Here is a 22,952-nt window from a genome sequence, read left to right on the forward strand (position 1 = left end):
GATATATTCTCCCGAACTACGCTAACTGACATAATCTTATTGCGCATTATGACCACGTCAAGACTTCGTTATTCCTAAACCCACCTTTAAACCTGCTGCATTGATTCCTCGTATAAGTTAAGAGTGACGGTATTCAACACCTACCTAAATATGTACCATTTCCCAAGCAATACATAATAAATAGGCACCGTAAATTGATGGCCATTCAATCAACAGAAATAAGCACGTAGTTGAACAAGTAAAGAAATTCAAAGGCCAAATTATATTCAAACATAAAAAGAATTCATCCTCCAAAAGGTTCCATCAAAACCCTAAATAATAAATTATCTACTCATAATAGTATGTGAAAATACAATACTAAAATTCATAACCAACAATAGAAAATAGGAAGAAGAATGGAAAAACTTGTGGTTAAATCTTCCTCCTTGCTCCCAGTGTATTCTTGCCTCCAAAGATGCTGTGTAATCCTAAAGTAGTGTCTCATCCCTTCCAAAGTAGTTTTAGGATGTATTTATATGATCTAGGTAGGGTGGAGGGCAGTCCAAGGCAATCCAAAATCGGATATGAGAGCTGGAGGGCGCGTCAACTTTCGTGCAGCGTGCGAACTTGGACGCAGACTCAGTTTTTGCAATTTTCCAGTTCGCGAAGCGATCCGTACCTTCACTTCGCTTCGTTGTTTTGTGCCTTCATTTTTCTCCTTTTTCGCATCCGTTTTCGTACCACGCACGAAATTGGGAGAGCTCCCAATTCTTTCCATCTCTTCTTTTTGTGTCGAATTATCATCTTTTGATCATTTATCATCCAAACTCGTTCCTACACATAAGAAACACATAATGAGTATATTTCACTTCGAAAATCACGTAAATTCCTGCGGCTCACATAAGAATTAATATGCAAATATACTCAAAAATATGCACTTTTCATCATTTATCAAATACGAAACTAAATCACAGTTGATTTTGTTTTCCAGTTTGATTCTGATTATCGATTTTGTGGGATTTCTCGATTTTCTTCGTACATCCCTAGTTCCAATTACTTCGGATTCTTAATTTATTAATTTGCTCTCATGAGTATAACGATTGATTATTGCATAAAGCCGATCAAATAACAAAACTAATCAATATTCTCTTAATTAATCCTGATCACAAGTAGTTTAACTAACTTTCGCACTTAAATTCGAATTGAAGAGCTCTTTTCAATGGAAAAAAACAACAATTAGCAATAAGCCAAGAACAATCAAATAAAATAATTTATCAATCAACTAATAATTGGTTCTATCAATCTTTTGATAAAAAGATTAAGTTATAAGATAATTGGAAGAATAAATAAATAAATAAAAAACACTTCATTTTATAGTATGTTCATACTTTTCTCAGTACTCGTAATCTTTGATACTCTTAATAGCATTTTTCTTTTTCCTCCTTTGGTTGCTTTCTTCCCTTCATTTTTCTCTTTGGGTTTAATGTTTATAGTAATTTATCAGGTACTATTTTTTTTTTTTTTAAATGTTTTTGGTTGGGAAAAGGTATAAGTACCCTCTCAATCTATATCAAAATTTTCAACCACACACCTTTTCTCACGACCGATTTTCATGAGTCGTTCTTCCAAAACACACTTGATTTCATGAACATTTTATCACACATTTTTCAAGAACTTCAAATTTAATTTTGGGTTTCAAAATTCAACAAAAACTCAACCAAATCTGACCCAAGCAAGCTTAAATTTCAACTACAATTTCAGTACAACATCATCATCAAACCCCAGTAATCAATAACCTTCATATTTGCTCAACACCTCCAATTCTTTTTCAAGTTCATACAAGAACAATGACAATAATAACTGTCCTTAATTTTTTCATTATATTTTGGAATTAAAAAGGAAAAAAAGAAAGGAAAATGAAATAGACTTAAAAAAACTAAAAGCCAGACATATGAAAAATTAGTTTAAGTATTTGTCATATTTCTCCTTTTTATTTAGGGATAATGCATAAAATCCTCCCCGACCTATGACCATATTACCAACTACACACCTTTTCTTTTCGGGGGTCCTATTACCCCCTGAACTATTTTAAAGTGTAATAAACACCACCTTAAATGCTGACGTGGCATAGAGAGTGTGCACACTCTCTTAAAGGCAAGTGGAAGTTATAAAAATAATTTTAAAATTGATTAACAAGTACAAGTGTCATCTTTTGATGGGACATTACAGAATTAATTACATCAAATTAATTAGTCTTCTTCGCTTCTAAACCTCTTCTCGCACGAACAAGGGGGACGTCGTTTCAATGGTGAAATACCGGAGCAAAAATCCAAAACAACACAAAATCAACCCAGAAATCAAAAGCAGATATGTTTAATAATAGAAACAGAGCTACAAATAGAGGGAGCAACGAGCATGATTCAGTAAGAACCTACGAATTGTCAAAACGGTTTCGTTCACTGGAGTTTCGTTAGAGCAAGGGTCTTCGTCGGAGTTTCGTTCTCCGGCCAGATCTGACAATATCAAACAAGTATTATATAAAACCCATTAAATGAGGTTTTTGCCTTTTGGCCGGATATGGTAATGAAGGCCTGCAAATAGGAAAATAAGGAAGAAGGAGAAAACGGTGAAAATAAGAAATACACATTTTAGGCACGTGTATTTCTCCACCTTGCACGCATCTGGTTGTTGCTTTTTAAGGGGTAAATAATATTACTTAAAAAAAGTTCAGGGAGGTAATAGGACCCCCGAAAAGAAAATGTGTGTAGTTGGTAATATGGTCATAGACCGGGGAGGATTTTATGCATTATCCCTTTTATTATGGACTAATTTATAAAATGATCGCTTAATAACTCACTGGTAATTTTTTGTGACCATACGATAAAATTAACTAGTTCTCACATATGTTGTGATTATTTCCTCCTTTGCTTAATCACCTCTACTTCCTTTACTTCACCTCATACTTACACACAAGCACGGATCCCTTTCGTAAAACTAATGACTTGTGTTACTCTTCTAACTCCTTATATAGAATGAATAACTTTAAATAGAATGATCATAAGAAATATTAAGAGAAAGGGATTGAAAAAAAATCAAAGCAAATCGTCAACAATGGTACCTTGCCTTCTCTTCTATTACATGATTGTGCCTATATTCATTATGTATTTTTTCCACTGCAAAATAATACTACCAATATTGGAATAAAATTTGATAATGGAGCCATTGATTTGTTATATAGGTGAAGGGAAATCGAGTGAGTTACGACCAAGCAGACTCAATATTGGTGGAGCCATGGGGAGGCGCTGGTGGATCAGAATGGTATTACAAGCTGAAAAGTCCCATTAAAGAAATATTGATTGCTCATGGAGATTGTATAAAATCCATCATGTTCAAGACCGTTACTGAACAAGGTACTACCATAGACTCGCCAAAGTTTGGTGGAGATGGAGGTCGAAGAGACAAGGTAGGTCCAAAAAAATTGTGGTCAACATATTTATTTCCCATGATTGGCACGTTCTTCTCAAGTTAACTTGTGTCATGTCGTAGGAATGAGCTTAAACTTTTTAATAAAAATTTAATTATCAAAATATGAAAAATGACATGTTATATGTCAGCTTAACATGATAGTTTAGCATCTTTTTGCATTTTCACTGTACACAACATTAACTCTATAGTACATAAGCATCTTTCAAGTCAAAGATATGAACACACCGGTTCCTTTCACTATAGATCCTCACTTGGGATTAACACAAGGCCAACAGAGTTACGGGTTTTGATTGAATCCCCTTCATCTAAAAATTATGTAGAAAGGGTAAATATAATTTTCTTATATATCTAAGTTAGTTGAATCCTCTCAATGCAAAGGAAGTGGCAAAGTGTCCAAATTTGCTTTAGGTCACAGATTTTGGATCCTATTGTGACATTCTTGTACTTTTCTGAATTCTTGTCAAAATTATCGACTTTGCTACTTATTTAACTGATTGCAATAATCTCAGGTTGTTATGGAGGAAACTCCATTGGAATATTTAACATGCATCAAGGGGACATTTGGATATTGTGGTGGCTATTCGGTTGTAAAATCTCTATGTTTTATAACTAATGCAAAGAATTATGGACCATTTGGGTGTGAGGCTGGAACCCCATTTTCACTTGTGATGAAAGAAGGTGGAGCTATTGTGGGATTTCACGGGCGTTGTGGAGCATACCTTGATGCTATTGGTGTTTATTTGCAGAAACTTACTCCTCCCACTTTATCAAAGGAACCTGAAGCTAAAAACATTGAGCCAAATGAACCTGTGGTTGAAGAAATTGAAATCCATGACGTATGTTGTAATCAAACGAACTCAATACTGGTGGAACCATGGGGGGGTAACACCGGTGGATCAGAATGGAATTACAAGCTGAAAAGTCCCATCAAAGAAATATTGATTGCTCATGGAGATTTTATACACTCCATCATGTTCAGAACCATTACCGAACAAGGTACTACCATAGACTCACCAATGTTTGGTGGGGATGGAGGTCGAAGAGACAAGGTAAGTCCAGAAAAATTATGGTTGACATATTTATTTCTCATGATTGGAACGTTCTTCTCAAGTTAAATTTGTGTCATGTCATAGCAATGAGCTTAAATTATGTAAAAATAACAGTTAATTATCAAGACAATTAAACCAGTTATAACAGATTATTCATTTAGCTTACAACCTTCAAGTTACCTTATCATGCTCTTGATATGAAAATAACAGGCTATAGATCAACTTAACATGATAGTGTGGCAACTTTTTGCATCATTTTCAGTGTACGCAGCATAATCATATAGTTATATAAGCATCTTTCAAGTTAGCCAGGGTCTTTCGGAAACAGTGTCTGCGTACACATTAACCTGCTTAGACCCAACTTAATAGGATTATGTTGGGTTGTTGTTGTTGCTGTAAGCATCTTTAAAGATAAGGATATGAATGCACCTGTTAATTTCGAATCCTAATGTGACATTCTTGCACCTTTCTCTGAATTCTTGTTAGAATTTCTGACTCTGCTTATCTCATTGATATGTGATTTGCAATAATCTCAGGTTGTTATTAAGGCGTCTCCATCGGAATATTTAACAGGCATCAAGGGGACATTTAGAGGTTGTGGTATCCATTTGGTTATAAACTCTTTATGTTTTATAACTAATGCAAAGAATTATGGACCATTTGGGTCTAAGGATGGTGGAACCCCATTTTCATTTGCAATGAAAGAAGGTGGAGCTATTGAGGGATTTCAAGGGCGTTGTGGAGCGTACCTTGATGCTATTGGTGTTTATTTGCAGAAACTTACTTCACCTGCTTCAGCACAAGAACCTGAAGATGAAACAATTGAGCCAAATGAACCCATGGTTGAAGAAATAATTGAAATCCATGACGTATGTTGTGATTATTCGCTTGTATGCTTAATCACCTCTACTTCCTTAATTGAGATCCCTTTCATTAAGCAATTAATTTATGTTACTCTCCTGACACCTTATATAGGGATAAGAAAGGGAAAATAACAAAAAATGAAAGTAAATTGCCAACAATGGTACCTTGCCATCTCTTCGTTTACATGAATGTATCTATATTCATTCTGTTTTTATTTTTTATTTCTTTTTGGTTTGCTGCAAAATAATACTACCAATATAGGGATAAAATTTTATAATGGAGCCATTGATTTAATTTGTTATGTATGTGAAGGGAAATCAAGTGAGTTACGATCAAGCGGACTCAATATTGGTGGAGCCATGGGGAGGCACAGGTGGATCAGAATGGAATTACAAGTTGAAAAGTCCCATTAAAGAAATATTGATTGCTCATGGAGGTTGTATAGACTCCATCATGTTCAAAACCATTACTGAACAAGGTACTACCATAGACTCACCAAAATTTGGTGGGAATGGAGGTCGAATAAATAAGGTAAGTCCAAAAATATTATGGTCGACATATTTATTTCTCATGATTGGAACATTCTTCTCAAGTTAAATTTGTATCATGTCATAGCAATGAGCTTAAATTATGTAAAAACAATAATTAATTATCAAGACAATTGAACCAACTATAGCAAGTAATTCATTTATTTTACGGCCTTCAAGTTACCTTACCAGGCTCTTGATATGAATAAATCACATTATTGGTCAACTTAATATGATAATGTAGCAAATTTTTGCATTTTTAGTATACACAACATAAAATCTATAGTTACATAAACATCTTTCAAGTCAAAGATATGAATGCACCCATTGCTTCATATTTAAGTTTGCCGGTTCCTTTGCATTGAGAGGTTTTAAACTAAGTGCCCAAATTTGCTTTAGGTCATCGATTATGAATCCTAATATGACATTCTTGCAATTTTCTAATTCTTTTCAAATTCCCGACTCTGCTACTTATTTAACCGATATGTGATTTGTAATAATCTCAGGTTGTTTTTGAGGAAACTCCATTGGAACATTTAACGGGCATCAAGGGTACATTAGGATGTTTTGATGGCTATTCGGTTATAAAATCTCTATGTTTTACAACTAATGTAAAGAATTATGGACCATTTGGGTCTGAGGGTGGTGGAACCCCATTTTCACTTGTGATGAAAGAAGGTGTAGCTATTGTGGGATTTCACGGGCGTTGTGGAGCGTACCTTGATGCTATTGGTGTTTATTTGCTGAAATATACTCCCCCTGCTTCAGCACAGGAACTTGAAGATGAAACAATTGAGCCAAATGAACCTATGGTTGAAGAAATAATTGAAATCTATTACGTATGTTGTGATTATTCGCTTGTTTGCTTAATCACCTCTACTTCCTTAATTGAGATCCCTTTCATTAATCAATTTATGTTATTCTTCTGACACCTTATATAGGGATCAGGATCAAGTGACCATAAGAAAGGGAAAATAACAAAAAGTGAAAGTAAATTGCCAACAATGGTACCTTGTCATCTCTTCTTTTATTCATTCTGTTTTTTTGTTCAATGCAAAATAATACTACCAATATAGGGATAAAATTTGATAATGGAGCCATTGATCTAATTTGTTATGTATGTGAAGGGAAATCAAGTGAGTTACGATCAAGTGGGCTCGATATTGGTGGGGCCATGGGGAGGCACTGGTGGATCAGAATGGAATTACAAGTTGAAAAGTTACATTAAAGAAATATTGATTGCTCATGGAGGTTGTATAGACTCCATCATGTTCAAAACCATTACTGAACAAGGAACTACCATAGACTCACCAAAGTTTGGTGGGAATGGAGGTCGAATAAATAAGGTAAGTCCAAAAATATATGGTCGACATATTTATTTCTCATGATTGGAACATTTTTCTCAAGTTAAATTTGTGTCATGTCCTATTAATGAGCTTAAATTATTAAAAATAATAATTAATTATCAAGACAATTGAACCAGCTATATCATGTAATTTTTTTATCTTACGGCCTTCAAGTTACCTTACCAGGCTCTTGATATGAAAAATAACATTATTGGTCAACTTAATATGATAGTGTCGCAACTTTTCGCAGTTCCAGTGCACACAACGTAAAATCTATATTATATTGGTATCTTTCAAGTCGAAGATATGAATGCACCCATTGCTTCATATTTAAGTTTGCCGGTTCCTTTGCATTGAGAGGTTTTAAACTAAGTGCCCAAATTTGCTTTAGGTCACCGATTATGAATCCTAATATGACATTCTTGCAATTTTCTAATTCTTTTCAAATTCCCGACTCTGCTACTTATTTAACCGATATGTGATTTGCAATAATCTCAGGTTGTTATTGAGGCAACTCCATTGGAATATTTAACAGGCATCAAGGGGACATTTGGATGTTATAATGGCCATTGCGTTATAAAATCTCTATGTTTTATAACTAATGCAAATAATTATGGACCATTTGGGTCTGATGCCGGTGGAACCCCATTTTCACTTGTGATGAAAGAAGGTGTAGCTATTGTAGGATTTCACGGGCTTTGTGGAGCGTATCTTGATGCTATTGGTATTTATTTGCAAAAACTTACTCCTTCCACTTCAGCAAAGGAACCTATGGTTGAAGACATTGAAATCCGTGAAGTATGTTGTGATTATTCCCTCCTTCAACATATGCATAGTAAACCATTTTCTTGACATGCTTATTTTGGATACATAAGCAGTTGCTGAAACTCTAAGAACATAATATATAGAGAATTAACCGTCTTTCTTTGGGAGAATTTGATATAATGTTTGGTATTTTTGGCAGGTGTCACTTTCTTCTCTTCGCAAGGACATTGTCAATATTCTGGATTTCATAGAGAGCTTAAAGAATGAAGAAAATCAAAAAGCAGTTGACGTGGATCTAATTAAAAAGCTAAAATTGAAGCTGGCATTCTTTTGTACATATGTCCAGCTTTCTTATTCAAATATGGAAAATTTTAATTATATAATGACTCGCAGAAGACAAGAAGTTGAAACAATTTTATATGATTTTGGCTACTACATGCAGTTCAAACAAGGCATGCATCATATCCATCCTCGCCTCGTGGAGAATATGGAATATTGTATCGGCTCATGTTATCTTGCTAAATCAAGTGCCTCCATGACTGGGGAGCAGTTGGACTTCCTCCTCCAGAATCTCCCTCATCTTTCCAAGTATTGGGCTGAACAACTTTCTCCATTCGTGACTGAATATGAGATTCTTCAGAATGTATGTGCCAACATAAGAGATTTCCATGGGTTGATAGTGAATGGTTGTGTTGGGCATGAGATTGTTGAACATGTCCTACCTCAGTTTCAACTAATGGCTCAGAGAGTAGGACGCTTCCATTGGGATGATCAGTTTCCTGGAGATTCTCGACTCTTCAAACTAGCACATCTACTCTTGAAGATTATTCCAATTGAACTGGAGGTTATGCACATATGTTTTACAAATTTGAAAGCTTCAAAATCAGCAGAAGTTGGACGCTTCATTGAGCAGCTCCTACAAACCTCTCCAGACATTCTTAGAGCATATCTGATTCATCTACAAGAGCACATGGTAAATGTTATTACCGCTAGCACTCCAGGGGCTCGAAACATTCATATCATGATAGAGTTCCTATTAATCATTCTCACTGATGTACCTAAGGATTTTATTCATAATGGCCAATTGTTTGAATTCCTAGTATGTGTTGGAGCACTTACCAGAGACGTATCAGCTATTGCTCGCGACTTAAAAGTGAAATCAAAGAATGCAGAGAGTACCAATAAAACAAACAGTGCAACTCTAGGCTTGCTCGAAAATATTGAACTCCTCAAGAGAGAACTCAAAGATGTTTACTTGAAAGCCCCGGACTCATCTCAACTCTGTTTTCCCTTGAGTGATGCACCCCTATTCATGCATCTTCTACTTAGACACCTAAATGATTTGCTCAATTCCAATGCTTATTTAGTTGCTTTGATAAAGGAAGAAATCAGGCTGGTGAAAGACGATCTAGAATTCATAAGATCTTTCTTCGGAATTGTTGAGCAAAAATTGTTTAAAGATCTCTGGGCATGTGTTTTAGATGTGGCATACGAGACAAAAGATATCATTGATTCAATTATTGGAAGAGAAAATGGTCTCTTACATCTTATTTTCTCACTTCCCCTTGCCATAGAAAAGATCAATCTTATCAAAGAAAGGGTCTCAAATTTATTTGAGAAGATTCCCAAGAACATGGGCGTCATTGTTGTGAACTCTCCAAACAAGCCAGTTGAGCGCAAGTCATCAATAGCTGGTAAAATAATCGTAGGTTTTAAAGAGGAGACATACTTGATAATTAGGAAGCTCACCAGTGGACCAAAAACGCTAGATGTCATTTCGATCACTGGTATGCCGGGTTCTGGTAAAACTACTTTGGCGTACAAAGTGTATAATGATAAGTCAGTTTATGGTCATTTTGACATCCGTGCATGGTGTACAGTCGATCAAAAGTATGACGAGATAGAGTTGCTGAAAAAACTTTTTAATCAAGTTGTTGGCTCATCTTCGAAATTCGGTAAGAATATTGATGTTGCTAATGAGCTACGGAAACATCTGTTTGGAAAGAGGTACCTTATAGTCTTAGATGATTTGTGGGACAATGCAGCATGGGAAGAGTTGACAAGACCTTTTCCTGAAGTTGAGAATGGAAGTCGAATTATTTTGACAACTCGAGAAAAGAAAGTGGCTATGGATGCACAACGCCATAGTGATCCTCTTGACCTTCGATTGCTAACACAGGAAGAAAGTTGGGAGTTATTAGAGAAAAAAGTCTTTGGAAAAGAAAGTTGCCCTGATGAACTACTGGATGTTGGAGAAGAGATAGTCCAAAACTGCAAACGGCTTCCTTTGGTGGTTGATTTGATTGCTGGAGTCATTGCAGGGAAGGAAAAGAAAAGGAGTGTGTGGCTTGAAGTTCGAAATAATATGAATTCCTTTATTTTCCAAAAAGAAGAGGACGTGATGAGGGTTATAGCATTAAGTTATGATAATTTACCTGATCCCTTAAAGTCGTGCTTGATTCACCTTGCAAGTTTTCCGAAGGACGAAGTAATTCCAGTCCGTAATTTGGAAATTTTATGGCCTGCTGAAGGATTTTTGGAGCAGAGAGATATGAAGAGTGTGGAAGAAGTGGTTGGGATTTATCTGGATAATTTAATTTCCAGTAGCTTGGTAAATTCTTTCAATATAATAGGTGACGATCGGACTTGCCAAATTCATGATCTTGTGCATCAGTTTTGTTTGATAAAAGCAAGAGAGGAAAAGTTGTTTGACTTGATAAGTTCAAGTGCTCCATCATCATCTTCTTCAGATTTGATGCCACGCCAAATGAACATTGCATATCGTGAGTGGCACTTTTGGCATAACAATATGCATTCTGGTAAACACCTCTATTCTTTGAGGATAACTGGACACAAGTTTGGTGACAATAGTCTTAATGATATCTGTCACCTAAGACACTTGAGGCTTCTTAGAGTGTTGCAACTGGATGACTCTTTTATTCTGGTGAATGATTCTTTGTTGAATGAAATATGCACATTGGTTCATTTGAGGTACTTAAACATTCGGACAAAAGTTAAATCTCTTTCGCCTTTTTCAAATCTCTTGAATTTGGAAACTCTGTGGGTGAATAAATATGGACCACCCTTGGTATTATTACCAACAATTTGGAATCTTGTAAAGTTGCGAGTGCTGGCTATATATAATTGTTCCTTCTTTGATTTGGATAAGAATGAGCCAATACTGGTAGCAGAGGACTCAAAGTCAGAGAGCATGAGATTATTACGGGGACTCGAAGTTTCCTATTCAAAAGACACAGAGGATATTTTCAAAAGGTTCCCCAATCTTCACGAGCTTCGATTTGATCTCAAGGAATCATGGGACTGTTCAACAGGGCGATATTGGTTCCCGAAATTGGACTTCTTAAATGAACTAGAATCTCTCGAAGTAACTTTTATAAGTTCAAATTCAATTGATAGTGCGCTCTCTATAGCGACAAATCGGCTTTGGGATTTTCACTTCCCTTCGAGTGTGAAAATGTTGTGTTTGCGTGAGTTTCCTCTGACATCTGATTCACTATCAACAATAGGAATACTGTCCAACCTTGAAGAGCTGTACCTTAAAGACGCAATCATCGAGGGGGAAGAATGGAACATGGGGGAGGAAGACACCTTCCAAAATCTCAAATGTTTGACATTGCAGCGAGTGAATCTTGCTAAGTGGGAGGTTAGAGAGGAATCCTTTCCTGCGCTTGAGAAATTACGACTGCGGGACTGTCGTAAGCTTGAGGAGATTCCGCCTAGTTTCGGGGATATTTGTTCATTAAAAAGTATCGAACTGAAGTGGAGCCCTCAACTTGAAGAATCTGCTCTGAAAATTAAGCAAGATGTTGAAGATACGATGGGAGAAGACAGGATTCAGGTCCTTGTTCATAAGTCTTGAGCACTTTTACACTGAGAAAATATGTGAGTATATACAAACTTATTACCTCCTCCATTTCATTCATTATATGTGTAATTATCTTTTGCAGAATGCATGTAAGGAATACATCCAAATGCATCTAATGCATTCTCCTTTTCTTCTTTTCTTCATTTTGTGGGTAAATATACTCCAGCATTTGTTCTTTCAAATTGTTGTTATTGTATACTTTTTCTTTTCTTTTTTGGGCATGGCTTTAGTTGTTTGCATATCATATCTTTTTTGGCATGCTGACTCTCCGCAACGATGCGAATAGTGCTGTAGGAAGTGGATTTGGAGGATTGCAAGAAGTAACCGAAACAAAAGGTCGGCAACCTCTGTACTATATGAAAATAGTACAGAGGTTACTTTATATCTCAGCTTTTTCAAGTTTTTATATATCTTTCACAATCAGCCCAGCATAGAGTTATAATTGTGATGCAGGCTGATGGAATTCACACGCACCAAGAATTCAGCCCATCGACGCATTTGGAGGTGAGGCTACATGTGTATTCACTTTACATAACAGTGAAGAAAGAGTAGATGGTGGTGCAACTTCAACTGTAATGCAGAAAATTCAAATTCTCCAGTCTTTATACCTACCTCAGTGGCTGCCAGTGGTGAGGCGCAACAAGTTGATGCACATGGGATGAAAGAAAAACAAGTTCAAAGTGCATTGTTTTGCTCCTCTAGTTGAGAATTTTCCACTTTCTTTCCCTCAATAGGCCTATGAGCAGTTGCTTTATGCTTTTCCTGATTTGTTCCTTCAACTGTGTTATAAGTTGTAAATTCTTTTGTATCAGCTTCATGTTTGATCAGTCAAAGTATTGTGGAGCTTCTTGAACTAGTACTTCCACTTTTCTTGACAGATTTGCTTTGCATTCAAACATGCCATTTCAACTAATGGGCGGCAATGAGACTTTAACAGGAGTCAATTATGTGATTGTAGTCAAGTTCAATCTCCACCAACATCTTTATGATGGTCCTACGTAATGATCTTGATGTGTGCATTGCATGGTGCAAGTCCGAATCACAAGTTATCAATATCAAATCTTTCTCTTCATTTTCATACCTGATCGACGAATTTCCAACTAACTTTATTCTCTTTTCTACTTCTTCTTCCAAATTCCTTTTCCCCGATGAAAATGAGAGTGGGAACCTCACTGTTCGATTTCCATAAGTTACCTTAACGCTTATGAAATTCTCACTTTGCATGGGAACATGCAATTCCTTTGAATTTGTTGCGGATTTTGCGCCACTTCTAGGAGAAAAATCAACATATTGTTGGTGTCTCGCACCAGAATCTGAAGGTTGTCTATCAACAGCTTGTAATAACTCCGCTTGAGAGAGGAAGCAGTTATGCTTTCTTGATTTAACACGTGGCCACCGGTAAATCTCATAGTCTCTACATATGTGCTTCAATGTACTTCGTGCAACTGCAATGAGAACATAAGCTTAGCAGCTCGAGTTACCAAAGAAGTAAAGGGAAAAATGCGAATGTTAAAATCATAAAGCATAAGGTTCAAGTGACTCTTAAGTGTAGTGCTTAAGTTTACCCCCTAAGCTGTTAGCAGCATCAGTAAGCTTCTTCCCAAATTGTTGCTTTAGAACCTCCAGACTTATTCCGTATTCTCTTTTTATCCTCTTTGTCTTGTTTGCTTCTCCAAATCAGCATGTACTACATTCCTTTGGAGGTCCCTCGCATCAACTTCTACATCATCCACTTGATGATGTTCTGAACCTAGCTGCACAACCTGTGTCCCTATCCCCAATTCCAGTCCGGGTAGAGATCTAGCAACATCATTGTCTAAAGTAGGAGAATGTCTTCTGTTATCAGCAATACCGGTTGTAGTTGTTGGATTCTAATCTACAAGATTTGCATCTCCTTTATCCTTTGTAGCTGATAGAGGTTGGCATGCATCGAGTTGCATCGTATCTCCATTATCTAGTGTAGCCATTGCGGCTGGTTGATATTGGCCTATTTCAAAAGAATTGGGCACGTCAAATGACTCAAATAGGACACCAGATTGCATTGCATCTCCTTTTTCCTGTATAGCCACTGTAGATGATCGAGGATGGCCTAATTCAAAAACATTGAGCATGTCAAGTGGAGAAACTTTAAATAACTTCAACAAACAAGCTCTTCCCTAGCTCTCATCCTGAACTAACCAAGAAACCTGGAAATTGTTGGGTGTGCGAACGAAATCTCACATTGGTAGCCGAAAAGTTTGGGAGACTACATATAAGGTGTAGGAATCTCTTAATGGCGTGAGGCATTTTGAGGAAAACGTGCGGGTTTAGCCCAAAACGGACAATATCACACCATGTTAAGAGTGTCATTGGGCTGTTTTAGCTCAATAACTGCTCTTTTATTGTGGCAGGTAGATGAATTTGCAATTAGATGCAGCTATAGTTGTAGTTAGCTCTACATGTGTAGATAATTTTGCTGCTATTCTTGCTCTGTCTTCTGTGTAACAACAAAACAAACAAGAAGCTCACACTTTCATCCCTCCCAAATCGACAATGCCTTGGTTGTTGTTCAACAACCTGATTCAACTTCCGGGCTAGTTTTGGTGATGCTAAGCTTCGAAAGCACTCTGTCATAGACTCACCAACTTTGGCTGCAAAGCAAACTCATGATGTGAAAAGTTGCAAACTGCAAAGCAAACTCATGCGGGATGCTTTGTGCACCGGGATGCCCTTTATTTTATCTATCTTTAGACATCACAAGATGTTAAACACCACTATTGCTATACAACATTTACAGCTTTCAATAATTCAAATTCATTAAACTACTTGTAATATTAAACTTTGATTTGATATTTTTCTCTATTGGACTAATTTCTCAACTAATAGTAAACATTGCAAGCACTATCACCAATATAATGCACAGGTTAATTTTAATTTTAATTTGTCGCAGTTTCAGCTTTAATTTCTAAAGTTCAAGCTGGAATTTGGGCCATTATGGAATGGTTAAGCAATCATGAAGATGAATCAAAGGAAATTACACGCATCTTATCATCGATTGTTGAAAATGTCATCTGGAATTTTTGCATTTTAAATTTGCAAGACATAGTACTATTTCTACTTTGACTTTTTGCTTTCTTAGTTTGTTACTTTCTACAATGTTTTTGCTGGAATGGTGTCACGATCCAAAATCTCACAAGTCGTGATGACGTCTATCTCAATGCTAGACAAGACGATAACTCTCAACGAAACACCATTTCTTTTAAATACTGAAAACATAATATTTGAATTCCATAGAAAATCTCACAATTACTGACATAAAATACATTCTCAAAATCCGGTGTCACTGAGTGCATGAGTGTGATGACCCGATCGGTCATCTCATGTTTTAAAATCAAATTCTGCGTTTTGAGGCCTTAAAACTCTCATTTTTGTCCTCCTTGATTTGCGTGCGCAGTCGGGGCGTGATTCTGAAAAGCTTTTATGTTAAAAACTGAGAAAAATATGAATTTTTGCTTGAAAACCATTTGAGTTACTTCAGTCAACGTTTTGAGCAAACGGACCCGAACTCGTGTTTTGACGGTCCCGGAGAATCGTATCGCGATTTGGGACTTGGGGGTATGCTCGGAATCGAATTCAGAAGTCCCTAGCCCGAGTTATCGGACTTTGTTGAAATTTTACATTTAAAGGCTTAATGAATTTGAAGTGTTTGACCAATAGTTGACTTTTTGGATATCGGTCCGTATTTTGGTTCCAGAACCCAATATAGGTCCAATACCACATTTATGACTTGTCTGTGAAATTTGGTGAGAAACAGAGTTGGTTTGACGTGATTTGGACGTCCGGCCGTGAAAATATAAGTTTCAAAGTTTTCTTGAAAATTTCATTTGATTTGGTGTTTAATTCGTAGTTCTAGGTGTTATTTTAGCGATTTGATCGCGCGAGCAAGTTTGTATGATATTTTTAGAATTGTGTGCACTTTTGGTTTCATTTGATTTGGTGTTCAATTCGTAGTTCTCTGATGTTTTTAGACTTGTCACCAATGGGGCAGTCCCTGGCCTCCAACTCATGGAGGCTTTCACAACCGGAGAGCACATAGTAGAGGCCTAGATCACTATCCCCTCCAAAAGTTACGGAGAGCATCTCTAGCTTCTTAGCATGGGCCTTGATGTACTCGACCACGAGATCCATAAGGAGGCCGGGAAGCAAAAGTCGCCGCAATCCCTTGCAATGTTGCATGATGGCTCCAAAACCAGCACCGAGCGGTCCAAGGGCTAGATAATCAGGAGTTTGAGGCTTGATTATACACAAAGGTAGTCTGATCAAGAAGGAAATACCCTAAGTTCTTACAAGAGTTAGCAATCTCATGAAGACCGGTATATGTCTTCAATATAATCTAGCACCTGCAGTCACATACAGATGCACGGATTAAAACTTTTTCACCTGTAAGGACAAAAGTACTCAGAAAGGGTAACCTTGATAATTTCCACAGAGAACAAGCACAGTGGCAAAGTAAAGTGCATCGAGTCTCGTTCTTATAATGAAACGAGAGTAGATCAAGGTTTGAAGAATAGTTGTTGAATTTCTTGTCTGTTTTTTCACAGCTAATGTAGCAGCCTGAGCTAGCTGCAACAGCAATTATTACAACAGCATTTTGAGAAGGAATCTGGTTTGGTTGGACATTTGGTGGAGGAAATATAGTAGGACCTGTTGATGATGGGAAAGGAGCAGGACTAAAAATTGCTTCGGGACCAACGATGATTCAGGTTGCCTCTCCATCAAAATTGCCTCAAAAGAACTTTTCCGCATGGATTTCGGACAAGGTAAACATAAAGCCAACAATCTATAGGATTGAAAGAAGCCAAGCACTGAGCAATCACGTCCAGGATCTCCTTCAAGACTCTTAGGTGAAATAAAATGGAGCAAATGTAGCAAGAATCTAAGAAACCAAAGCTAGCGGAGGAGCCCCGCCAAAAAAAATTGGTATATATGCAACACAATATATGCAAGCATTCAGTTGATCATGGCATGCACCTAAAGAATAGTTGACAAAATCGCCAAATAAAACAGCAAAGATGTCAATTATACCAAAAAATAAGGCTCTTGCACCTTTGGATTAATTTTTTCAGCTTCCTCCTTATATTATCACAACTACCAGTAGCGGTAATACTCAAATTAAACTTCTTTTTCTTAGTGGCAATTATTGTTTGAGCGCAACACACATCTTTACCAGTAGCGTATTAATAGGCACTGGAGGATTTTTAATAACACTTACTGTTGCACATAAGGCCAAATATTGTACAGCAGCACCTATTGAAACATCTTGATCAAAGATACAGCAGCCTCAAACTCCAAATGAGTCGATGGGCTGATTCTTGGTGCGCATGAAGTCCACCAGCCTGCATCACAATTAAAACTCTATGCGTCGATGAGCTGATTCTGATGGTATTTCTTGAAAGATATATAAAAACTTGAAAAATCTGAGATATAAAATAACTTTCATATAGTACAGAGGTTGCACACCTTTTGTTTCACTTCCTAAAGCACTGTTCTCATCCCTTATTATCAGTATCTGAGTGAATATTATCCCGTCGTTGCGGAGAGTCAGCAATCCCATGTATGTCTCTGGACTCGAGAAGTAATTCGTATGATATGCAAACAATTCAAGCCATGCCAAAAAAGAAAAGAGAGTATACAACAATAAAAACTTGAAAGAACAAATCTTGGGATACATAACTAGAGTACCTTTTGGTTTACCATAAGCACACAAAATGAAGAAAAAGTTCAATAGTAATAATTAATATCAATACAAATCCATCACTTATTCACCACACAACAATAGATGTTTGAGGATTCATCTTTAGCCTCAAAAGCTGGATGTATTCCTTACATGCTCTCTGCAAAGAAAATTATACTGGTCAATGTCCGCCACATAAAATGAAATAAAGGAGGTAATAAATTCATCTATACTCACTTATTTTTCCCAGGGTAAGAGTGTTCAAGACTCATTCCGAAAAAGGAACTGAATCATGTCTTCTCCCATCATATCTTCAACATATTGCTTAATCTCCCGAGCGGAATCTTCAAGTTGAGGGCTCCTCTTCAGATCAATAATTTTCAATGAAACCCGATTGCCGAAACTAGGCGAAATCTCCTCAATCTTATGACATTCCCACAGTTGTAATTTCTCAAGCACATGAAAGGATTCCTCTCTAAACTCCCACTTAGCAAGACTCTTTCGCTGCAAATAAAATTGGTGACAGAGTGCTATCGAAGCTTAGAATCACTAAAACTATTGCTGCAGTTGACTCGATTTGGGAGGGATGAAAGTGGGAGCTTCATCCCTCCCAAATTTGTTGTTTCACAGAAGACAGAGCAGGAGCAGCAGCAAAATGATCTACACATGTAGAGCTAACTGCAACAAATGCTGGTGTATTCCTTACATACGTTCTGCAAAAGAAAATTATACCGGTCAAGCACTGCCACATAAAATGAAAATGAGGAGGTAATAAGTTCGGCTATACTCACATATTTTCTCATGGTAAAAGTGCTCAGGACTCGATCAGTTATAAACAAGGACCAGAATATCCCTATCCAAATCTTCAACATCTTGCTTAATCTTCAGAGCAGATTCTTCAAGTTGAGGGCTCCACTTCAGCTCGATACTTTTTAATGAACAAATATCCCCGAAACTAGGCGGAATCTCCTCAAGCATACGACAGTCCCGCACTCGTAATTTCTCAAGCGCAGGAAAGGATTCCTCTCTAACCTCCCAATTAGCAAGAGTCACTCGCTGCAACGTCAGACATTTGAGATTCTGGAAGGTGTCTTCCTCCCCCATGTTCCATCCTTCCCCCTCGATGATTGCGTCTTCAAGGTACAGATCTTCAAGCTTGGGCAGTATTCCTATTGTTGATAGTGAATCCGATGTCAGAGGAAACTCACACAAACACAACATTTTCACACTCGAAGGGAAGTGAAAATCCCAAAGCCGATTTGTCGCTGCAGAGAACGCACTATCATTTGAATATGAATCTTCAAAAGTTACTTTGAGAGATTCTAGTTCATTTAGGAAATCTAATTTCGGGAACCAATATCGATCTGTTGAACAATCCCATGATTTCTTGAGATCAAATTGAAGCTCTTGAAGATTGGGAAACCTTTTGAAAATATCATCTATGTCTTTCGAATTGGAAAGCTTGAGTCCCCGTAATAATCTCAAGCTCTCTAACTTTGAGTCCTCTCCTACCAGTATTGGTTCATCTGTATCCAAATCAAAGAAAGAACAGTCATTTATGCCCAGCACTTGCAACTTTACAAGATTCAAAATTGTTGGTAATAGCACCAAGGGTGGTCCAAAGTTATTCACCCGCAGAGTTTCCAGATTCCACAAATTTGAAAAAGACAAAGGCAGAGAGTCAACTTCTGTCTGAATGTTTAAGTACCTCAAATGAACCAATGTGCATATTTCATTCAGCAAAGAATCATTCACCGTGATAGAAAATCTATCCACTTGCAACACTCTAAGAAGCCTCAAGTGTCTTAGGTGACAGATATCATTAAGACTATTGTCATCATATATGTGTCCAGTTATCCTCAAAGAACAGAGGTGTTTACCAGAATGCCTTTTCTTTTTTGAATCGAACAGGACAAAATTGTTATGCCCAAAGTGCCACTTACGATATTCAATGTTCATTTGACGTGGCATCAGATCTGAAGAAGATGATGATGGAGCAATTGAACTTATCTTGCCAAACAACTTTTCCTCTCTTGCTTTTATCAAACAAAAGTCATGCACAAGATCATGAATTTGGCAAGTCCGATCGTCACCTATTTCATTGAAAGAAATTACCAAGCTACTGGAAATTAAATTATCCAGATAAATGTCAAACAGTTTTTCCACACTCTTCATCTCTCTCTGCTCCAAAAATCCTTCAGCAAGCCATAAAATTTCCAAATTACGGACTGGAATTGCTTCGTCCTTCGGAAAACTCGCAAGGTGAATCAAGCACGACTTTAAGGGATCGGGTAAATGGTCATAACTTAATGCTATAACCCTCATCACGTCCTCTTCTTTCTGGAAAATAAAGGAATTCAAATCATTTCGAACTTCAAGCCAGACACTCCTTTTCATTTCCTTCCCTGCAATGACTCCAGCAACCAAATCAACCACCAAAGGAAGTCGTTTACAGTTTTGGACTATTTCTATTCCAACATCCACTAGTTCATCAGGGCAACTTTCTTTTCCAAAGACCTTTTTCTCTAGTAACTCCCAACTTTCTTCCAGTTTTAGCAATCGAAGGTCAAGAGGATCACTGTGGCGTTGTGCATGCATAGCCACTTTCTTTTCTCGAGTCGTCAAAATAATTCGACTTCCTTTCTCAACTTCAGGAAAAGGTCTTGTCAACTCATCCCATGCTGCAGTATCCCACAAATCATCTAAGACTATAAGGTACCTCTTTCCAAACAGGTGTTTCCGTAGCTTATCGGCAACATCAATATTCTCACCGAATTTCGAAGTTGGGCCAACAACTTGATTAAAAAGTTTTTCCAGCAACCCCATCTCGTCATACTTTTGATCGACTGTACACCATGCACGAATGTCAAAATGACCAGAAATTGACTCATCATTGTACACTTTATACGCCAAAGTAGTTTTACCCGAACCGGGCATACCAGTGATCGAAATGACATCTAGCGTTTTTGGTCCACCGGTGAGCTTCCTAATTATCAAGTATGTCTCCTCTTTAAAACCTACGATTATTTTACCAGCTATTGATGACTTGCGATCAACTGGCTTGTTGGGAGAGTTCACAACAATGACACCCATGTTCTTGGGAATCTTCTCAAATAAATTTGAGACCCCTTCTTTGATAAGATTGATCTTTTCTATGGTAAAGGGAAGTGAGAAAATAAGATGTAAGAGACCATTGTCTCTTACAATAATTGAATCAATGACATCTTTTGTCTCATATGCCACATCTAAAACACGTGCCCAGAGATCTTTATACAATTCTTGCTCAACATTCCCGAAGAAAGATCTTATGAATTCTAGATCTTCTTTCACCAGCCTGATTTCTTCCTTTATCAAAGCGACTAAATAAGTATTGGAATTGAGCAAATCATCTAAGTGTCTAAGTAGAAGATGCATGAAAAGGGGTCCATCACTCATGGGAAAGCAGAGTTGAGATGAGTCCGGGGCTTTCAGGTAAACATCTTTGAGTTCTTTCTTCAGGAGTTCAATTTTTTCGAGCAAGCCTAGAGTTGCACTATTTGTTTCATTGGTACTCTCTTCATTCTTTGATTTCTCTTCTAAGTTGCGGGCCATAGACGATACGTCCCTGGTAAGTGCTCCGACACGTGCTAGGAATTTAAACAACTTGCCATTATGAATAAAGTCCTTAGGCATATCAGTAAGAATGATTAATAGGAACTCTATCATGATATGAATGTTGTGGGCCCCTGGACTGCTAGCGGTAATAACATTTATCATGTGCTCTTGTAGATGAATTAGATATTCTCTAAGAATATCCGGAGAGGTTTCTAGGAGCTGCTTAATAAAGCGTCCAACTTTTGTTGATGTTGAAGCTTTCAAATTTGTAAGACATATGTGCATAACCTCCAACTGAGTTGGAATAATCTCCAAGAATAGATGTGTTAGCTTGAAGAGTCGAGAGTGTCCACCAATTTGATTTTGCCACAAGAAGCGTCCTACTCTCTTAGCCATTAGTTGAAACTGAGGTAAGACATATTCAACATTCTCATGCCCAACGCAACCATTCACTATCAACTCGTGGAAATGTCTTATGTTGCCACAAACATTCTGAAGAAACTCATATTCGGTCATGAATGAAGAAAGTTGATCAACACGATACTTGGAAAGATGATGGAGATTCAGAAGGAGGAAGTCCAACTCCAATATCAGCTTTTCAATTAGATCCGCGTCATCAACTTTTTGAATTTCTTCATTCTTTAAGCTCTCTATGAAATCTAGAACATTGAGTGAGTCCTTGCGAAGGGTAGAAAATGACACCTGCCAAAAGACCAGACATTATATCAAATTCTCACAAAGAAAGACAGTTAATTCTCTATATATTATATTCTTAGAGTTTGAGCAACTGTTATATATTCAAAATAAGCATGTCAAGAAAATAGTTTACTATGCATATGTTCAACTGCATTAAAAGAATATGTTGAGCTGGTGTTTTACTAGATTATGCACTAAGCAGGGGGATGGCCAATTTAGTGAAGGTTTATTCTAACCATTCTGAGGAAGACATGAATAGAAGTAATTGTCAAACATAAAAACACAACCTATTGAAAATCATAACTAAGCATGATTGATAAGCTTTATAATGTTTAGTTTTTTTTTTTTATTCTTACAACAAGAAGTTTATAATTCTATCTCTGATAGCAAAAACATGCACCTACTCGGTATTTTCACCCAAAATACTAACTTATAATGGTTAAGCGATTTAATAAAGCAAGAACATATATTAAGTGAAAAAATTTTATGTGCAGACACATGGCATGCATGTGTTGGTTTAGTATATAAAGTCACAATTAATTGGAAAGAAATAAAATAAAACAAACAAGAAACAAAATTTAACTCATGATATTAAGAGAAAAAGTAGTATAGACGTCATGTATTTCAATTTCTTCAACCATAGGTTCAATTGCCTCAATTTCTTTTTTGATTCAGGTTCATTTGCTGAAGTATGAAGTGAAGAAACGGAAGTAGAGGTGATTAAGCGAAGGAGGAAATAATCTCAACATACATCATGGATTTCAATGTCTTCAACCATAGGTTCCTTTGCTGAAGTGGGCGGAGTAAGTTTTTGCAAATAAACACCAATAGCATCAAGGTACAACCCAGAACAACCGTGAAATCCCACAATTGCTACACCTTCTTTCATCACAAGTGAAAATGGGGTTCCCCCATCCTTAGACCCAAATGGTCCATAACTCTTTGCATTAGTTATAAAACATAGAGATTTTATAACTAAATGGCTGCCACCATATCCAAATGTTCCGTTGATACCTGTTAAATATTCCAATGGAGTTGCCTCAAAAA

The 22,952-nt window shown here is 37.0% G+C and overlaps 2 protein-coding genes across 11 annotated transcripts in view; one reads left to right on the forward strand and one right to left on the reverse strand.

The window, feature by feature from the left end:
- LOC104215335 (uncharacterized) overlaps nucleotides 1-12,755 on the forward strand; it is a 38,080-nt gene extending 25,325 nt beyond the window's left edge. Inside the window, exons 3-13 of one of the 10 annotated variants that reach the window (XR_011405590.1) lie at nucleotides 3,218-3,442; nucleotides 3,975-4,514; nucleotides 5,051-5,404; nucleotides 5,691-5,909; nucleotides 6,412-6,744; nucleotides 6,847-6,912; nucleotides 7,033-7,251; nucleotides 7,750-8,049; nucleotides 8,216-12,053; nucleotides 12,189-12,238; nucleotides 12,356-12,755. Coding sequence is in view for 1 of the 10 variants with exons in the window: in XM_070168444.1 (XP_070024545.1) it covers nucleotides 3,218-3,442; nucleotides 3,975-4,514; nucleotides 5,051-5,404; nucleotides 5,691-5,909; nucleotides 6,412-6,744; nucleotides 6,847-6,912; nucleotides 7,033-7,251; nucleotides 7,750-8,049; nucleotides 8,216-11,896 (5,937 nt within the window). In the remaining 9 variants the exon portion in view is untranslated. Of the gene's footprint in view, nucleotides 1-3,217; nucleotides 3,443-3,974; nucleotides 4,515-5,050; nucleotides 5,405-5,497; nucleotides 5,539-5,690; nucleotides 5,910-6,411; nucleotides 6,745-6,846; nucleotides 6,913-7,032; nucleotides 7,252-7,749; nucleotides 8,050-8,215; nucleotides 12,239-12,355 lie in introns of those variants that run through there. The other 9 variants (XR_011405589.1, XR_011405591.1, XR_011405588.1 and 6 more) reach the window with 9 other exon arrangements.
- Nucleotides 12,756-17,569: 4,814 nt separating this feature from the next.
- LOC104215372 (putative late blight resistance protein homolog R1A-3) lies at nucleotides 17,570-22,738 on the reverse strand. Its single transcript, XM_070168454.1, has 4 exons — nucleotides 22,657-22,738; nucleotides 18,407-21,911; nucleotides 17,853-18,328; nucleotides 17,570-17,775 (listed from the first exon to the last, which is right to left on the reverse strand). Exons 1-2 carry the CDS (start codon nucleotides 22,681-22,683, stop codon nucleotides 18,441-18,443), a joined length of 3,498 nt encoding a protein of 1,165 aa, XP_070024555.1. The 5' UTR covers nucleotides 22,684-22,738; the 3' UTR covers nucleotides 17,570-17,775; nucleotides 17,853-18,328; nucleotides 18,407-18,440.
- Between the last annotated feature and the right edge of the window lie 214 nt (nucleotides 22,739-22,952).

Source organism: Nicotiana sylvestris, chromosome 2 (genome assembly GCF_000393655.2).
Source record: "Nicotiana sylvestris chromosome 2, ASM39365v2, whole genome shotgun sequence".
Lineage (NCBI taxonomy): Eukaryota > Viridiplantae > Streptophyta > Magnoliopsida > Solanales > Solanaceae > Nicotiana > Nicotiana sylvestris.

Excerpts from the sequence above, each read along its gene's own strand:
- LOC104215372 (XM_070168454.1), bottom strand. The coding sequence starts at position 22,683 with ATGGTTGAAGACATTGAAATCCATGAT. Across the intron at positions 21,912-22,656 it reads AAGACATTGAAATCCATGAT|GTGTCATTTTCTACCCTTCG; the intron begins GTATGTTGAGAT and ends GTCTTTTGGCAG.